The 12868-nt window shown below is 40.3% G+C and overlaps 1 protein-coding gene across 2 annotated transcripts in view; it reads left to right on the top strand.

Annotated features, from left to right (window-relative positions):
• Positions 1-12660, top strand: part of lrp6 (low density lipoprotein receptor-related protein 6) — a 49902-nt gene extending 37242 nt beyond the window's left edge. For both annotated transcript variants that reach the window (XM_055006464.1, XM_055006465.1), the window contains exons 16-23: positions 2660-2869; positions 2944-3069; positions 4421-4657; positions 5204-5314; positions 5932-6162; positions 6251-6387; positions 7939-8036; positions 8977-12660. In XM_055006464.1, coding sequence (XP_054862439.1) covers positions 2660-2869; positions 2944-3069; positions 4421-4657; positions 5204-5314; positions 5932-6162; positions 6251-6387; positions 7939-8036; positions 8977-9265 — 1439 coding nt within the window. In that variant the 3' untranslated portion in view covers positions 9266-12660. The remainder of the gene's footprint in view (positions 1-2659; positions 2870-2943; positions 3070-4420; positions 4658-5203; positions 5315-5931; positions 6163-6250; positions 6388-7938; positions 8037-8976) is intronic.
• Positions 12661-12868: the final 208 nt, after the last annotated feature.

Here is a 12868-nt window from a genome sequence, read left to right as displayed (position 1 = left end):
CAGCGTCTTTCTGATGGGGGCATATGCCTTCCTCTTAGCCAAGGCATTACTGGTATAATCTTGCTCAAAGAAAATGTGTCTTCCTTGGAATTGGATGTCCTTTTTGCTCCATGCAGAACGAAGCACGAGTTCCTTGGTTTTAAACTCCAGAAAGCAGAGGATGATGGATCTCGGGTTGGCACTTTGGGGAGGTTTAATGGCGGATGAACGGTGGCATCTTTGTATTCCGAGGAGGGTGTTGGGGAGAGCAAGCTCCATTTTAATAAAAATTTCCATAAATCCAAGAAAATCATCCTTTTCAGCCCCTTCTTCAATGCCGTGAATCCTTATATTGTTTCTCAGTGAGCGTGCCTCTAAGTCCTCGAGCTGTGCCTGGAGATCCATCCATCCATCCATCAATCATCTATACACCGCTTAATCCTCACTAGGGTCGCGGGGGGTGCTGGAGCCTATCCCAGCTGACTCAGGCAAAGGCAGGGGACACCCTAGACAGGTCGCCAGTCTGTCACAGGGCTACATACAAAGACAAACAAGCACTCTCACATTCACACCTACGGGCAATTTAGAATAATCAATTAACCTCAGCATATTTTTGGACTGTGGGAGGAAGCCGGAGTACCCGGAGAAAACCCACGCATGCACAGGGAGAACATGCAAACTCCATGCAGAAAGATCCCGGGAAAGCCGGGACGCGAACCAGGGACCTTCTTGCTGCAAGGCGAAAGTGCTAACCACTACGCCACTGTGCAGCCTGTGCCTGGAGATTTTCTTGTAATTCAAGAGTGTGGGACAGCACTTCTCTTACATCGGCGCTGAAGGTCTCTATTTCCGTGACTCTGAGCTCGGCTCCTTCCATCCGGCTAGTCACGTCCTTGATGTCGGTTTCAATCACACCGAGTCGGTTGTTCATTTCTCCTCTGAAGTCGCTAAGCTCTCTTTTAAGCTGGCCAGTGGCTTCAGAGAGCTCCTTCGTAATGTCCATACGTACTTTATGTATTTCGGCGATGATGCTAACCTTCATAGCCTCCATACTATCGGCTAGCAGCTTGCTATCCCAGGTGTTGCTGTCTTCACTATCACTCAATGATACTGGGTTTTCTTCAATAGTCGCTGGTGTCTTTCCTCTCTTTTTATGTCTAGAGCCCCCTGGCATTCTTTTGAACAACTTTCTGTTCAATAAAATACTGTAACCTGTTGGGAGGTGATTATTTATGTGGCCGGCTCTTCCGCCATTTCCGGAAGTCCGACATCAGCGTTAGTTTTGAACCAGATTTAGTTTGTTTCACCTCCTTTGCTGGTGGTTTGTGTTAAGTTTGGGTGGTGTGGTGTCACATTGTCATCGTTTTACATCTTTTTGTTGCTCTTGGAACAGATAAACTCAGCTGTATTTGGTTCAGTTTGAATCAAACCTTCATGTTTCTTCAATCTAGATCGTCTCTGCAGAATCAAAATACTTCATTTATTATCATATCTGTTGACACTTTTTTAAACAGGAAGTGTTAGTTTATAATTCCCTCAGTCTGAAACGGATCCGGTCCATCGATGTCAAGCTTTAAACACCGTGACTCCAAACATTTACCATAAATATATTTCGTGAAGAAGGTTTGAGAAACCACAGAATGTCTTCATCAGGGAGAATAAATCTGTGGTCAGATATTAATAAACTTTATTCATAAAACTGTTTCCTTCACAATCAAAGAGTTTAACAGAAAGAAAAGCCACTAAAATCATGAGTAAAAAGGTGAGAAGATGAAAAAAGATCCTTGAAGCTGACAGAGATCAGAAGTAGTTCAGGTTGAGGGAACTAAAAGCGTCTTTCTATCCTCTGACTGAACGTGTGGCGCCTCCTGCTGGACATTTAGAGAAACAACCGACTGGAACTGAACCAAGTTTGAGTAAAAACCAGCGACTGTCGGATTATTCTCTCCGTTATGATGAAGCAGAGCACAGAAACTTTAATGTTTAACTAATAACTAGTTAGAATATTGATAAAACTGACTCAACTTTTCTGATAAAACAAACATTTAAAAAGTCAAACTAAACTTTAATTTAGAACAACTTTGTTGGTTTTTTAACACAGAAAACTTTTGTTCCTTCAAAGTTGTAGAAAAAATAAGTGACTTTATTTTTTTCTCGTTCTTCCTTTAAACAACATTTTAACTTGAATATTTCAACCTTCAGTTGTTTTCTTGATCTGCCTCTGAAAACTTAGTGACTGGAATAATTCCAGTTTAAATCCCAACAGTCGGATTTACAGACCGATGAAGTCCGAATTATTAATGTTGGATTTAAAAAACTGAAGTTTGACTTAAGGCTCAAGTTTTAGGACTAAAACTTAAAAGTTTCTGCTTCTGTAAAGCATTTAGATTCTAACAAAAGTCAGACTTTTTCTTAAATTCTGTCTTAAAACAAAATCCAGAGATGGTTGATTCGGAATAGTAGACATTTATAGAGTATATATAGAGTATACGTGTCTTTCCTGTCTCTAAGGTCTGTCTGATGTCACTCTGAGCTCCAGCTGACCTGTTGGTCATTGTCCTCCCTCCCGCCTACCTCAGATTGTCCCATTCTGTTGCTTCTGCTCCTCCAGTTTTCTGCCCTACAACCTTGTTTTTGTTTGTTTCCTTTCCCCGTCGCTCTTATTTTGAAATGTTTTTAGGAGCCAACCGGATCGTGATCGCCGACTCCAACATCCTGCAGCCGGTGGGACTGACGGTGTTTGGGAACCACCTGTACTGGATCGACAAGCAGCAGCAGATGATCGAACGCATCGACAAGGCCACCAGGGAGGGCCGCACCAAGATCCAGGCCCGGATCGCCTACCTGAGCGACATCCACGCCGTCCACGAGCTGGACATGAGGGAGTACGGTGAGTCCAGCTCCAGTTCTGGTCCGGTCTGGGGCTGCTGGGGGTTCTGGACTCACCTGAGCCTTGTGTTGCAGGTAAACACCCCTGTACCTGGGACAACGGAGGCTGCTCACACATCTGCATCGTCAAGGGAGACGGGACCACCCGCTGCTCCTGTCCCGTCCACCTGGTCCTGCTGCCGGACGAGCTGTCCTGTGGAGGTAAAGACCGGAAACTGAGGACCTCTGAGGATCTCGGAGAACATTAGAGAACCTCAGAGGACTTCTGAGGACCTCAGAGGACCTTAGAGAATACCTGAGAGAACCTCAGAGAACCTTAGAGAACCTCAGAGAACAACCTTAGAGAACCTCAGAGAACCTTAGAGAATACCTCAGAGAACCCCAGAGAACCTCAATCTGCTGTAGATGAACAAACCAGCTGCTGGTTCTTTAACAGTGGAAATATATATGACTTAAATGATCTACTGAATGTCAGACTCTCAGATTTATGGATCAGTACGTTAGAAACTCCGCCAGAACCTCCTCAGAACATCTGGTTCTTTATCAATGATCAGAGTTCTACCAGAACCTCCTCAGAACATCTGGTTCTTTATTAGTGATCAGATTTCCACCAGAAACTCCTCAGAACATCTGGTTCTTTATCAGTGATCAGAGTTCCTCCAGAACCTCCTCAGAACATCTGGTTCTTTGTCAATGATCAGTTCCACCAGAACCTTCTCAGAACATCTGGTTCTTTATTAGTGATCAGAGTTCTCCCAGAACCTTCTCAGAACATCTGGTTCTTTAATAGTGATCAGAGTTCTTCCTTCAGACTGTGAATATTTACAGAGTTCCAGGTCCTTGAAGTCCATAAAGGAGCTCAAAGTTGATCATTTTATTGATGATACTCGATTATTTTAGTGTCATCAGGTGATAAAAACACAGCAAGACACATGATTGATTATATTAATGAGTTATATTTATCGGCTGTATTGATGATCGGCTGTATTGATCGGCTGTATTGATCGGCTGTATTGATGATCAGCTGTATTGATCAGCTGTATTGATGATCAGCTGTATTGATGATCAGCTGTATTGATGATCGGCTGTATTGATCGGCTGTATTGATGATCAGCTGTATTGATGATCGGCTGTATTGATGATCAGCTGTATTGATGATCGGCTGTATTGATCAGCTGTATTGATGATCGGCTGTATTGATCAGCTGTATTGATGATCGACTATTGATCAGCTGTATTGATGATCGGCTGTATTGATGATCGGCTGTATTGATCAGCTGTATTGATGATCGGCTGTATTGATCAGCTGTATTGATGATCGGCTGTATTGATGATCAGCTGTATTGATGATCGGCTGTATTGATGATCGGCTGTATTGATGATCAGCTGTATTGATCAGCTGTATTGATGATCAGCTGTATTGGTGATTGGCAGTATTGATGATCAGCTGTATTGATGATTCGCTGTATTGATGATCGGCTGTATTGATGATCCTCTGTATTGATGATCGGCTGTATTGATCGGCTGTATTGATCGGTCCTCTCGATCTCCAGAGCCGCCCACCTGTTCTCCAGAGCAGTTCTCCTGTACCTCCGGGGAGGTGGACTGCATCCCTCAGGCCTGGAGGTGTGACGGTTATCCAGAGTGTGATGACAGCAGCGATGAGGAGGATTGTCCCGTCTGCTCCGAGTCCGAGTTCCAGTGTGACAGCCGGCAGTGCATCGACCTGAGCCTCCGCTGCAATGGAGAGATCAACTGTCAGGACCGGTCCGATGAGAACAAGTGTGAAGGTAAGAGACACCTGTAGATGGTCAGATGTTACCTGGAGATGGTCAGATGTTACATGTAGAAGGTCAGATGTTACCTGGAGATGGTCAGATTTTATCTGGAGATGGGCAGATGTTACCGGAGATGGTCACATGTTACATGTAGAAGGTCAGATGTTACGTGGAGATGGTCAGATGTTACCTGTAGAAGGTCAGATGTTACCTGGAGATGGTCAGATGTTACCTGGAGAAGGTCAGATTTTACCTGGAGATGGTCAGATGTTACCTGGAGATGGACAGATGTTACCTGTAGAAGGTCAGATGTTACCTGTAGATGGGCAGATGTTACCTTTAGATGGGCAGATGTTACCTGTAGATGGGCAGATGTTACCTGTAGAAGGTCAGGTGTTACCTTTAGATGGTCAGATGTTACCTGTAGATGGTCAGATGTTACCTGTAGAATGTCACATGTTACCTGGAGATGGTCAGATGTTACCTGGAGATTATCAAGTGTTACCTTTAGATGATCAGGTGTTATTATTGATGGCTAACCTGCTGCTCCTCTTCCAGTCCGATGTCCTGCTGATCAGTTCACCTGCTCCAACGGTCAGTGCATCGGGAAACACAAGAAGTGCGACCACAACATGGACTGTACTGACAACTCTGACGAGATCGGCTGCTGTGAGTCTCCATAACGACGACAACAACAACACAAACAGCAGAAATACACTGTTTGGACATTTAATCAGATTTATTTGTCTTAATTTTAGTGTTAATTAATTGATAAAAACAATCGACACAGTTTAAACTCTGGACCAGAGACTGAAGACTTTGGGAGTTTCACTGTTTTAAATCAGGATTGAAATCGTAGGAGCTTCATAGAAACCAACTGGACATCTCTGGGAGGTTCTTGAAGACAGAAATAACTTCAAGAAACTCCCAGAGATGTCGAGTTGGTTCCTACTAAAAGAAAAGTTGGTATAATCGTAGGAGCTTCTGTAGAAACCAACTGGACTTCTCCGGTAGATTGTTGATGTAGAAATCAAGTAGTTGGTTTCTTCTGAAGCCCCTACGATTATACCAACTTTTCTTTTAGCAGGACCAAACTGGACTTCTCTGGTAGGTTCTTGAAGACGGAAACGTCTTCAAGAACCTACCAGAGAAGTCCAGTTGTGTCCTACCATTAGCGCTGTCCTGGATGAATCTACACTGAAACCAAACAAACGTTGGTCCTTTGTATTATCGACTGTCCAGCTGTTAAACGTTGTGCGTCTGGTTTTCTTCTTCTGTGGTTCCAGACCCGACCGAGGAGCCTCCTCCGCCCCCCAACAATACCATCAGCTCCATCGTGGGCGTGGTCATGGCGCTGTTCGTGGTGGGAGCCATCTACTTCGTGTGTCAGCGCGTCCTCTGTCCTCAGATGAAGGACGACGGGGAGACGGTCACCAACGACTTCGTGGTCCACGGTCCGTCCTCGGTGCCGCTCGGCTACGTCCCGCATCCCAGCTCCCTGTCCAGCTCTCTGCCAGGTGAGACGTCACCTGAGCCGCCAGGTGGATTAGAACCAGGAAGACGCAGCTCTCAGTAACACCCCGACTCTGCTGTCTCACCTATCAGGTATGTCCAGAGGGAAGTCTGTCATTGGCTCTCTGAGCATCATGGGCGGCAGCAGTGGGCCTCCGTACGATCGAGCTCACGTCACCGGAGCTTCGTCCAGCAGCTCGTCCAGCACCAAAGGAACCTACTTTCCCCCGGTGAGGAACCCTCACACACCTTGTGTAGAGGTTTAATTCTGCCGCTGACGGACGTTTGATCAAAGATCTGCTGATTCTGGTAGAAACATGAAGGAAATATTAGTAAAATGTGTGAAAAATATTTTAAAAATACCAAAACAATTCATAAAATGTCTGAAACTAACAATAAAATGTGTGAAAAATATTTTTAAAATACCAAAACAATTCATAAAATGTCCAAAAATATTATTGAAACGTTGCACAAAATTAAAAAAAACAATATTATTAAAATCTACAAAAAATCACCAAAATAATCAGTATGAAGTTTGAAAATATTAATAAAATGGAAAAAGATTATTAAATGTTCCAAATAATTTAAAAAAATAATATAATTATTCAGATGTCTTACAAATCCAGAAAAATGTTGAAAATAATTTGGAAAATGCACAAAAGAAGTAATAGAATATGAAAAATATTTTTAATTATTTATTTAAAAAAAAAAAAAGGTCTAAAAATGACAATAAAATATTTTAAAACATTAAGAAAATGCCAGAAAACTATTAAAATAGGATAAAACTTTATTAATGCTGAAGAAAACTCTTATATGTTAATGAAAAGTAGTTTTAGAAAATAGAAAAATATTTTGTCTAGAAATATTAATATAAAATTTCTAAGAATATTATAAAAAGTATTACGTCCAACAACAATTCTAAAATCTCAGAAAAATGAAAAAAATAATTGAAATATTGGTGCAATGTTAATATATACGAAAAAATGGACAGAATGTCCACATTTATTTTATTAAAAAGTCCAAAAATCTTAATAAATTGTGTGAAGGGAATGAAAAGATTTATCAAAATAATCAGAACAAGGTTTGGAAATATTAATATTATTAAATGTCCGATATTAAATGTCACATAATTTTTAAAAAAAAATATTAAAATGTCCTAAAAGATCAATAAAATGTCTTAGAAATGTGGAAAAATGTTCCAAATAATTAATGCCTGAAAACAGTAATAGAATGTGAAAAAAAAATTGTAAAATTATTTTTTTTAATTATATAAAAATACAAAATAATAATGAATTTTTTAAAATGTTAAGAACATCCCAGAAAACTATTAAGATAAAATTTTAAAATGATAATAAAATACATGTCAGAAAAATATTTTGTCTAGAAATAGTGGTAAAATTTCAGAGAATATTATTTTAAAATTCAAAAATAATAAAAACAATAATAATAAAATCTTTTAAAAAATGAAATTTAATTAAAATATTGGCATATTATTAATATGTAAGAAAAATGTATAGGGTCTGCAAATGTTTTTATTAAAAAGTCCAAAAGTCTTCATAAAATGTCTAAAACTATGATTATAACAGTAATAAAGTAATCTGTTTTTAAAGAACATTTTTCAGTTTAATTTCCAGACTAAACATGAAAACATTAATTCTTTTTTCACTTTCAGCTCATTTAATAAATGTTTATTTATTAATGTTTATTTCTAATAATAAAAATGAAATAATTCAGTCTGACTTTATTTTCCTTTGAATGATGAAGACGTTTTGTGTCTTCAGATCCTGAATCCTCCTCCGTCTCCGGCTACAGTCCGGTCTCAGTACACCATGGAGTTTGGTTATTCCTCCAACAGTCCGTCCACCCACAGGTCCTACAGGTAAACATCTCATCCCAAGATCACATTTATCTCCTGGTCAGAAACTAAAAGACTAAAGGACAAATCAGAAAACAGGAGCAGATTTAATTGAAATAAAATCCAACATATTTAACATTTTATTTATTTATATTGATTATAATCTGGTGATGATTATTATTGTATTAGAAGCTCCTCTGCGTCTCAGTTGGAGTCTTTCTGGAAAGCTTTAAGACATTTTAGACTATTTTTATTGGAGCTTTGAGCATTATTTTTTGTTTCAGACACACTTGAAGTCATTTTCGTTATTTTAGAGTCCAGATTCTTCTTGGTTCCTCCTTTATGTCTGCGTTAAAAACAGGATTTTTGTGACTAGAAGTTCTGCAAACGTGACTTTCAGTCATTTTGAACAGTTTTGAAGTACTTATGGACACACTTTAAAATCATTTTGGGCTATGTTAAGTCTATTTTTGTTATTTGGAAGGTTTTCAGTCAATTTTAGTTTTTATTATAATTATCGATATTTATCTTTGGAGAAGTTTTGACGTAATTGTGGACACATTTTTCACATCGTTTTGGATCATTTTAAATCCATTTTTGTTATTTTAGACCAATTTTAGTTTTTTATCTTTTTTTGTTACTTTGGAGAAGTTTTGAGTCATTTTGGACACATTTTAAAATCATTTTGGGTCGCTTTAAATCCATTTTTGTTACTTTTGTTTTTTTTAATAAGTTTTTTGTTTAGTGAAGTTTGGAGTCATTTTGCTCAGTTTCGAACTAAATTTGGGCTCATTTTTAATCATTTTAGACCATTTTTAAGTCATTCTGTCCTTTTTTGTCTGTTTTGAATTATTTTGTTTTTGTTGATGTTTTTTTGCTTCATTTTTGTTCTCCTGCTCGTCATACGTTGTGACCCTAAAGTTTAATGTGAACACAAACATCCCATAATGTGTTTCCTCCTCAGCTACCGGCCGTACACGTACCGCCACTTTGCCCCGCCCACCACGCCGTGCAGCACCGACGTGTGCGACAGCGACTACACGCCGGGCCGCCAAGTGCCGCTGAAGGCCAAAGGCTACGCTAGCGACCTGAACTACGACTCGGAGCCGTTCCCGCCACCGCCCACGCCTCGCAGCCAGTACCTGTCGGCGGAGGAGAACTGCGAGAGCTGCCCGCCGTCGCCTTACACTGAGCGCAGCTACTCCCACCACCTGTACCCGCCGCCGCCCTCGCCATGCACGGACTCCTCGTAGCCACGCCCCCTCCAAGCTCCACCCTCTCACTGTAAATAGCAATTGTGCATAAATGAGGTCAAAAATGGGAAAGAGACTGAAGACGAGGAAAAGGGAAGCCGCAGAACATTTGTACATTAAAGAGAAACATATTTATATATTTTCTATACAGTGTTTACTGACGATAGAGGTTTGTAGCCACAAATTTGTACATTTTTTAAGAAAAGTTTTTATTAAAATCATCACAAATATAAGTTGCCTTAAAGCAGGAGAGCCGAGGCTGAAGGACTCCAACCAGTGAGACATTTAACTGATGCCAAATAGACTGGAGGCTCCGCCCACTGCGACAGGAGGCTCCACCCACTGCTGCACCACGGCGGCCATCTTGTCTGTAGTTTCCTGGCGTTTGTGGCTCTCTGGTCTGAATTTACCTCCTCTTCTTTCACTGACGGCTCGCAGGACGCCGTCCGGACAGGAAGTGAGTCGCTCTGAGCCCGAGCAATAAGGCACATATTGATCCGTCGATCGATCCATTGATCGATCTATTCATTGATCCATTGATCGGAGCTGCTGAAATGTACAGAGGCCAGAGAGGACGCCAGCAAAATGTTCTTCTGGATGCACAACTAACTACACAACTCATGATGAACTGTTAAAGTCTAAGAAGTTTGTTGTTTTAAACTACAAATACCGCAAACTTAGTTTAGTTCACCGTAAACTACACACTGTACTACAAATTATACACTAAAAACTACACTTTATGATCTACACAACTTTACATACTATAACCTAAACTACTAAACTACTCGTTACCCACAACAACTAGTGCTGCTAACTTCACTCTAAACTACAAACACCACGTTACTACAAACAGACTTAAACTACAAACTGACTTAAACTACAAACCGATTTAAACTACAAACTGATTTAAACTACAAACTGACTTAAACTACAAACCGATTTAAACTACAAACCGACTTAAACTACACCATAACCTCCAGGACCCAGGTGTTTTGTGCTCTTGTCCCCTCCAGGCCTCCGTACTCAGCAGTAAAACACTAAAACGAGTCGTTGGTTTTTGTTCTCATTGAAACTGACTGAAGCTGAGTCCTTCGGCTCTCGCCTCGTCCTGTTTTTGTGTTCGGATCCGTTTTGTGGCGCCGAGGAGGCGGCGTTTCACAGGAACTCGATCTTGTGCCTGACCGGTTTCTCAGCTTCGTGCGTTTTTTTTATGTTTGAGGAAGTGGCGCCCACTAAATGCTCCATAGTATTTTTGTACCACATATTCTGTAGATACGTATTTATAAGCTATATAGAAAATCCCTGTAAATCTATCATTGCAGTACTTTTCATTCCATCTTTTTTATATTGCCTCATTATATTTTTCTACAGAATATCAGTCAAACGTACGGCGACAATCTCCCATCAGTCCGCCGTAGAACAAATCAAGGTTTAGCTCCATGGAATCTGAGCTTTTGAAGGACTTTGGTGACAAATGAATCTTTTTCAAACATCTGGATGCAGAAGTCGGGACCAGAGTCTGTCTTTGTGACGACCACAATCTGTTTCTAAAGTTTCCTCGTCAGATGTTCCGTTTGCTGTTCGGCTCCAGAAAAAACACCAGCATGAATCTGAAGACAATCTGAAGCTTCAAACAACATTTCATTCATTTCTAAACTCTTCTGTCTTAACGAGACGTTTAGTCTTCATCTGGAGAACCTCCATAAATATGTTCCATCACAAACAATCAGAGACTTTGTTCGATTCTCGCTTCACATTTCTGAGTTTAGGTACGGAAACCAAAGCCGGCCCGTATTTGAGACGTTCTACATCTGAAGAGTTTCTCTGCAAAGCCAAAAGATCAAAACTCTGAAAAGTTCAATGTGAAGAAAAGTTGAAGATCATGAAGTTTAGAAACCATCAAGGCAGAAGATCAGAGGTTCGAGTTAAACCCATAAATCAGACACTCAGCCTTTTAGAACGTTCCTCTGAGATGAATTTAACTTTTTAATCTGTAGAAAAGATCCTTCAGGTTTCATCAACGATCTTCTTAAAGGTGTTTTTATCTTATCACACAGAACGTCTCTGATAATTTTTAGCGTCAGTACTCAAAATCTAACAACACAATGATGGGTTTGGTTTCAAATATTCAAACGTCCACATTAAATAATTAGATGTTTGAAGACATTTTTAGTTTGTGAAGACGGTAATTCTGGACTGTCTGGGCCTTCGTAGATGATGAGTTTTGGACAAATGGTGAAATAATCCTTAATAATTCTGATTCATATCATCCTGTATGGAAGACCAGAGAGTCCAGAAAGACTAAATGTTTGTAAAGTTCTGAGGATCTTCGCTGCTGAAATGTGAAGCTTTCTGTCTTTGAGGCCTTCAGAGAATCAAAACATTTTTCACCCGAAAACAAACTACCAAAAACCAGCACTGAAGCCAAAGTCCAGCCGACGTCAGACGTGGTTTTTTGGCTCCCCGCTGCCTCCATATGGCCTCCAGGTGTGCACACCTGAGAGCTTCCTGTGGTACAATCACCTCGCTGATCTTTGTGGGACAAGTTCTCATTTCCTGACTGCACTTTACGGAACTTTCTGAGAAGATTTCGGTACAAAAACCGTGTGAAGTTTGGACGTCTTCAGGGGAACAGAGTCTGACTGTCGGGAACTTTGTGGGTCAAAAACTTCCTCTGATCATCAGCAGTTCTGAGTGCTGGAGCCGCAAGTTTTATTCGTCTGTAAACTCAAAAACTGTCTTTTTTTTTTCTTCTTGTGAAACTTTGTGTAAAAATCAAACAAAAATCAAAGTTAAATGTAAAAAAATGGAATCAGAGAGAAGCGTTCTGAACCTCCAGCAGGAATTAAAGGAATAATCGATGATGTGAAGAAGTTTTACTACAAAACTAAAGAAGCCAAATCAGTCCAGAGTCTCGCTCAGACTTTGTCTCGATGGAATCCTGTTCTGACATTTACTGTGTTTTTGTGCATTTTGTGAGAAGTTGTGGGTCGATTGGCCCCAAAACATGGATTTAATCCGCAACAGAAGAAGTTCAGGTCTGATTCTGTTCATCTGTGGGAAGAGTTCAGTAGACGAGTAGAACTGTACAGGTTGAGACGGACGTGGATGAAAAGGCTGCAGGAAGTACAGTTGTTTAAAAAAGGTAATATTTTCAAATGAAAAGCACTTTTGTCTCCAGGTTTGTGGACAGGAAACGGTTTGTTGTTGGTCTCATGGTGCTTCGTGGAGACGAGCCGTCGGTTTGTCTCGTTTTAATTTCCACTACTTGTTGTTTTGTACGATGCTTTCTGTAAACATCGATGGACCTGTACAGCCATCAGCTGCACCATAAGCTGTTGTAACCCATTCATGCTGATTTTCTTTTTGTTAAATATAAAGTGAGTGAACGTTTACCTCAGCGTGTCGGCGTCGTGATTTAAGCTCAACAATCTAGAGGTAAAGACGGAAGTAAATCAAAATATTATTAAAGGTATGAAAGAATTGAACAGGTTTTAGTTTGACTGTTTTCTACAGTTAAATGTAACAAATATAAACCATAAAAATAAAAGTCTTTCTGAACTTTGGCGCCTCCGTAGGTGATTAATTATAAAACCACAAAAT

Source organism: Amphiprion ocellaris, chromosome 21 (genome assembly GCF_022539595.1).
Source record: "Amphiprion ocellaris isolate individual 3 ecotype Okinawa chromosome 21, ASM2253959v1, whole genome shotgun sequence".
Classification (NCBI taxonomy): Eukaryota; Metazoa; Chordata; class Actinopteri; family Pomacentridae; genus Amphiprion; species Amphiprion ocellaris.
Note: the sequence above shows the minus strand (reverse complement) of the source record. Positions and strands in the feature narration are given on the sequence as shown.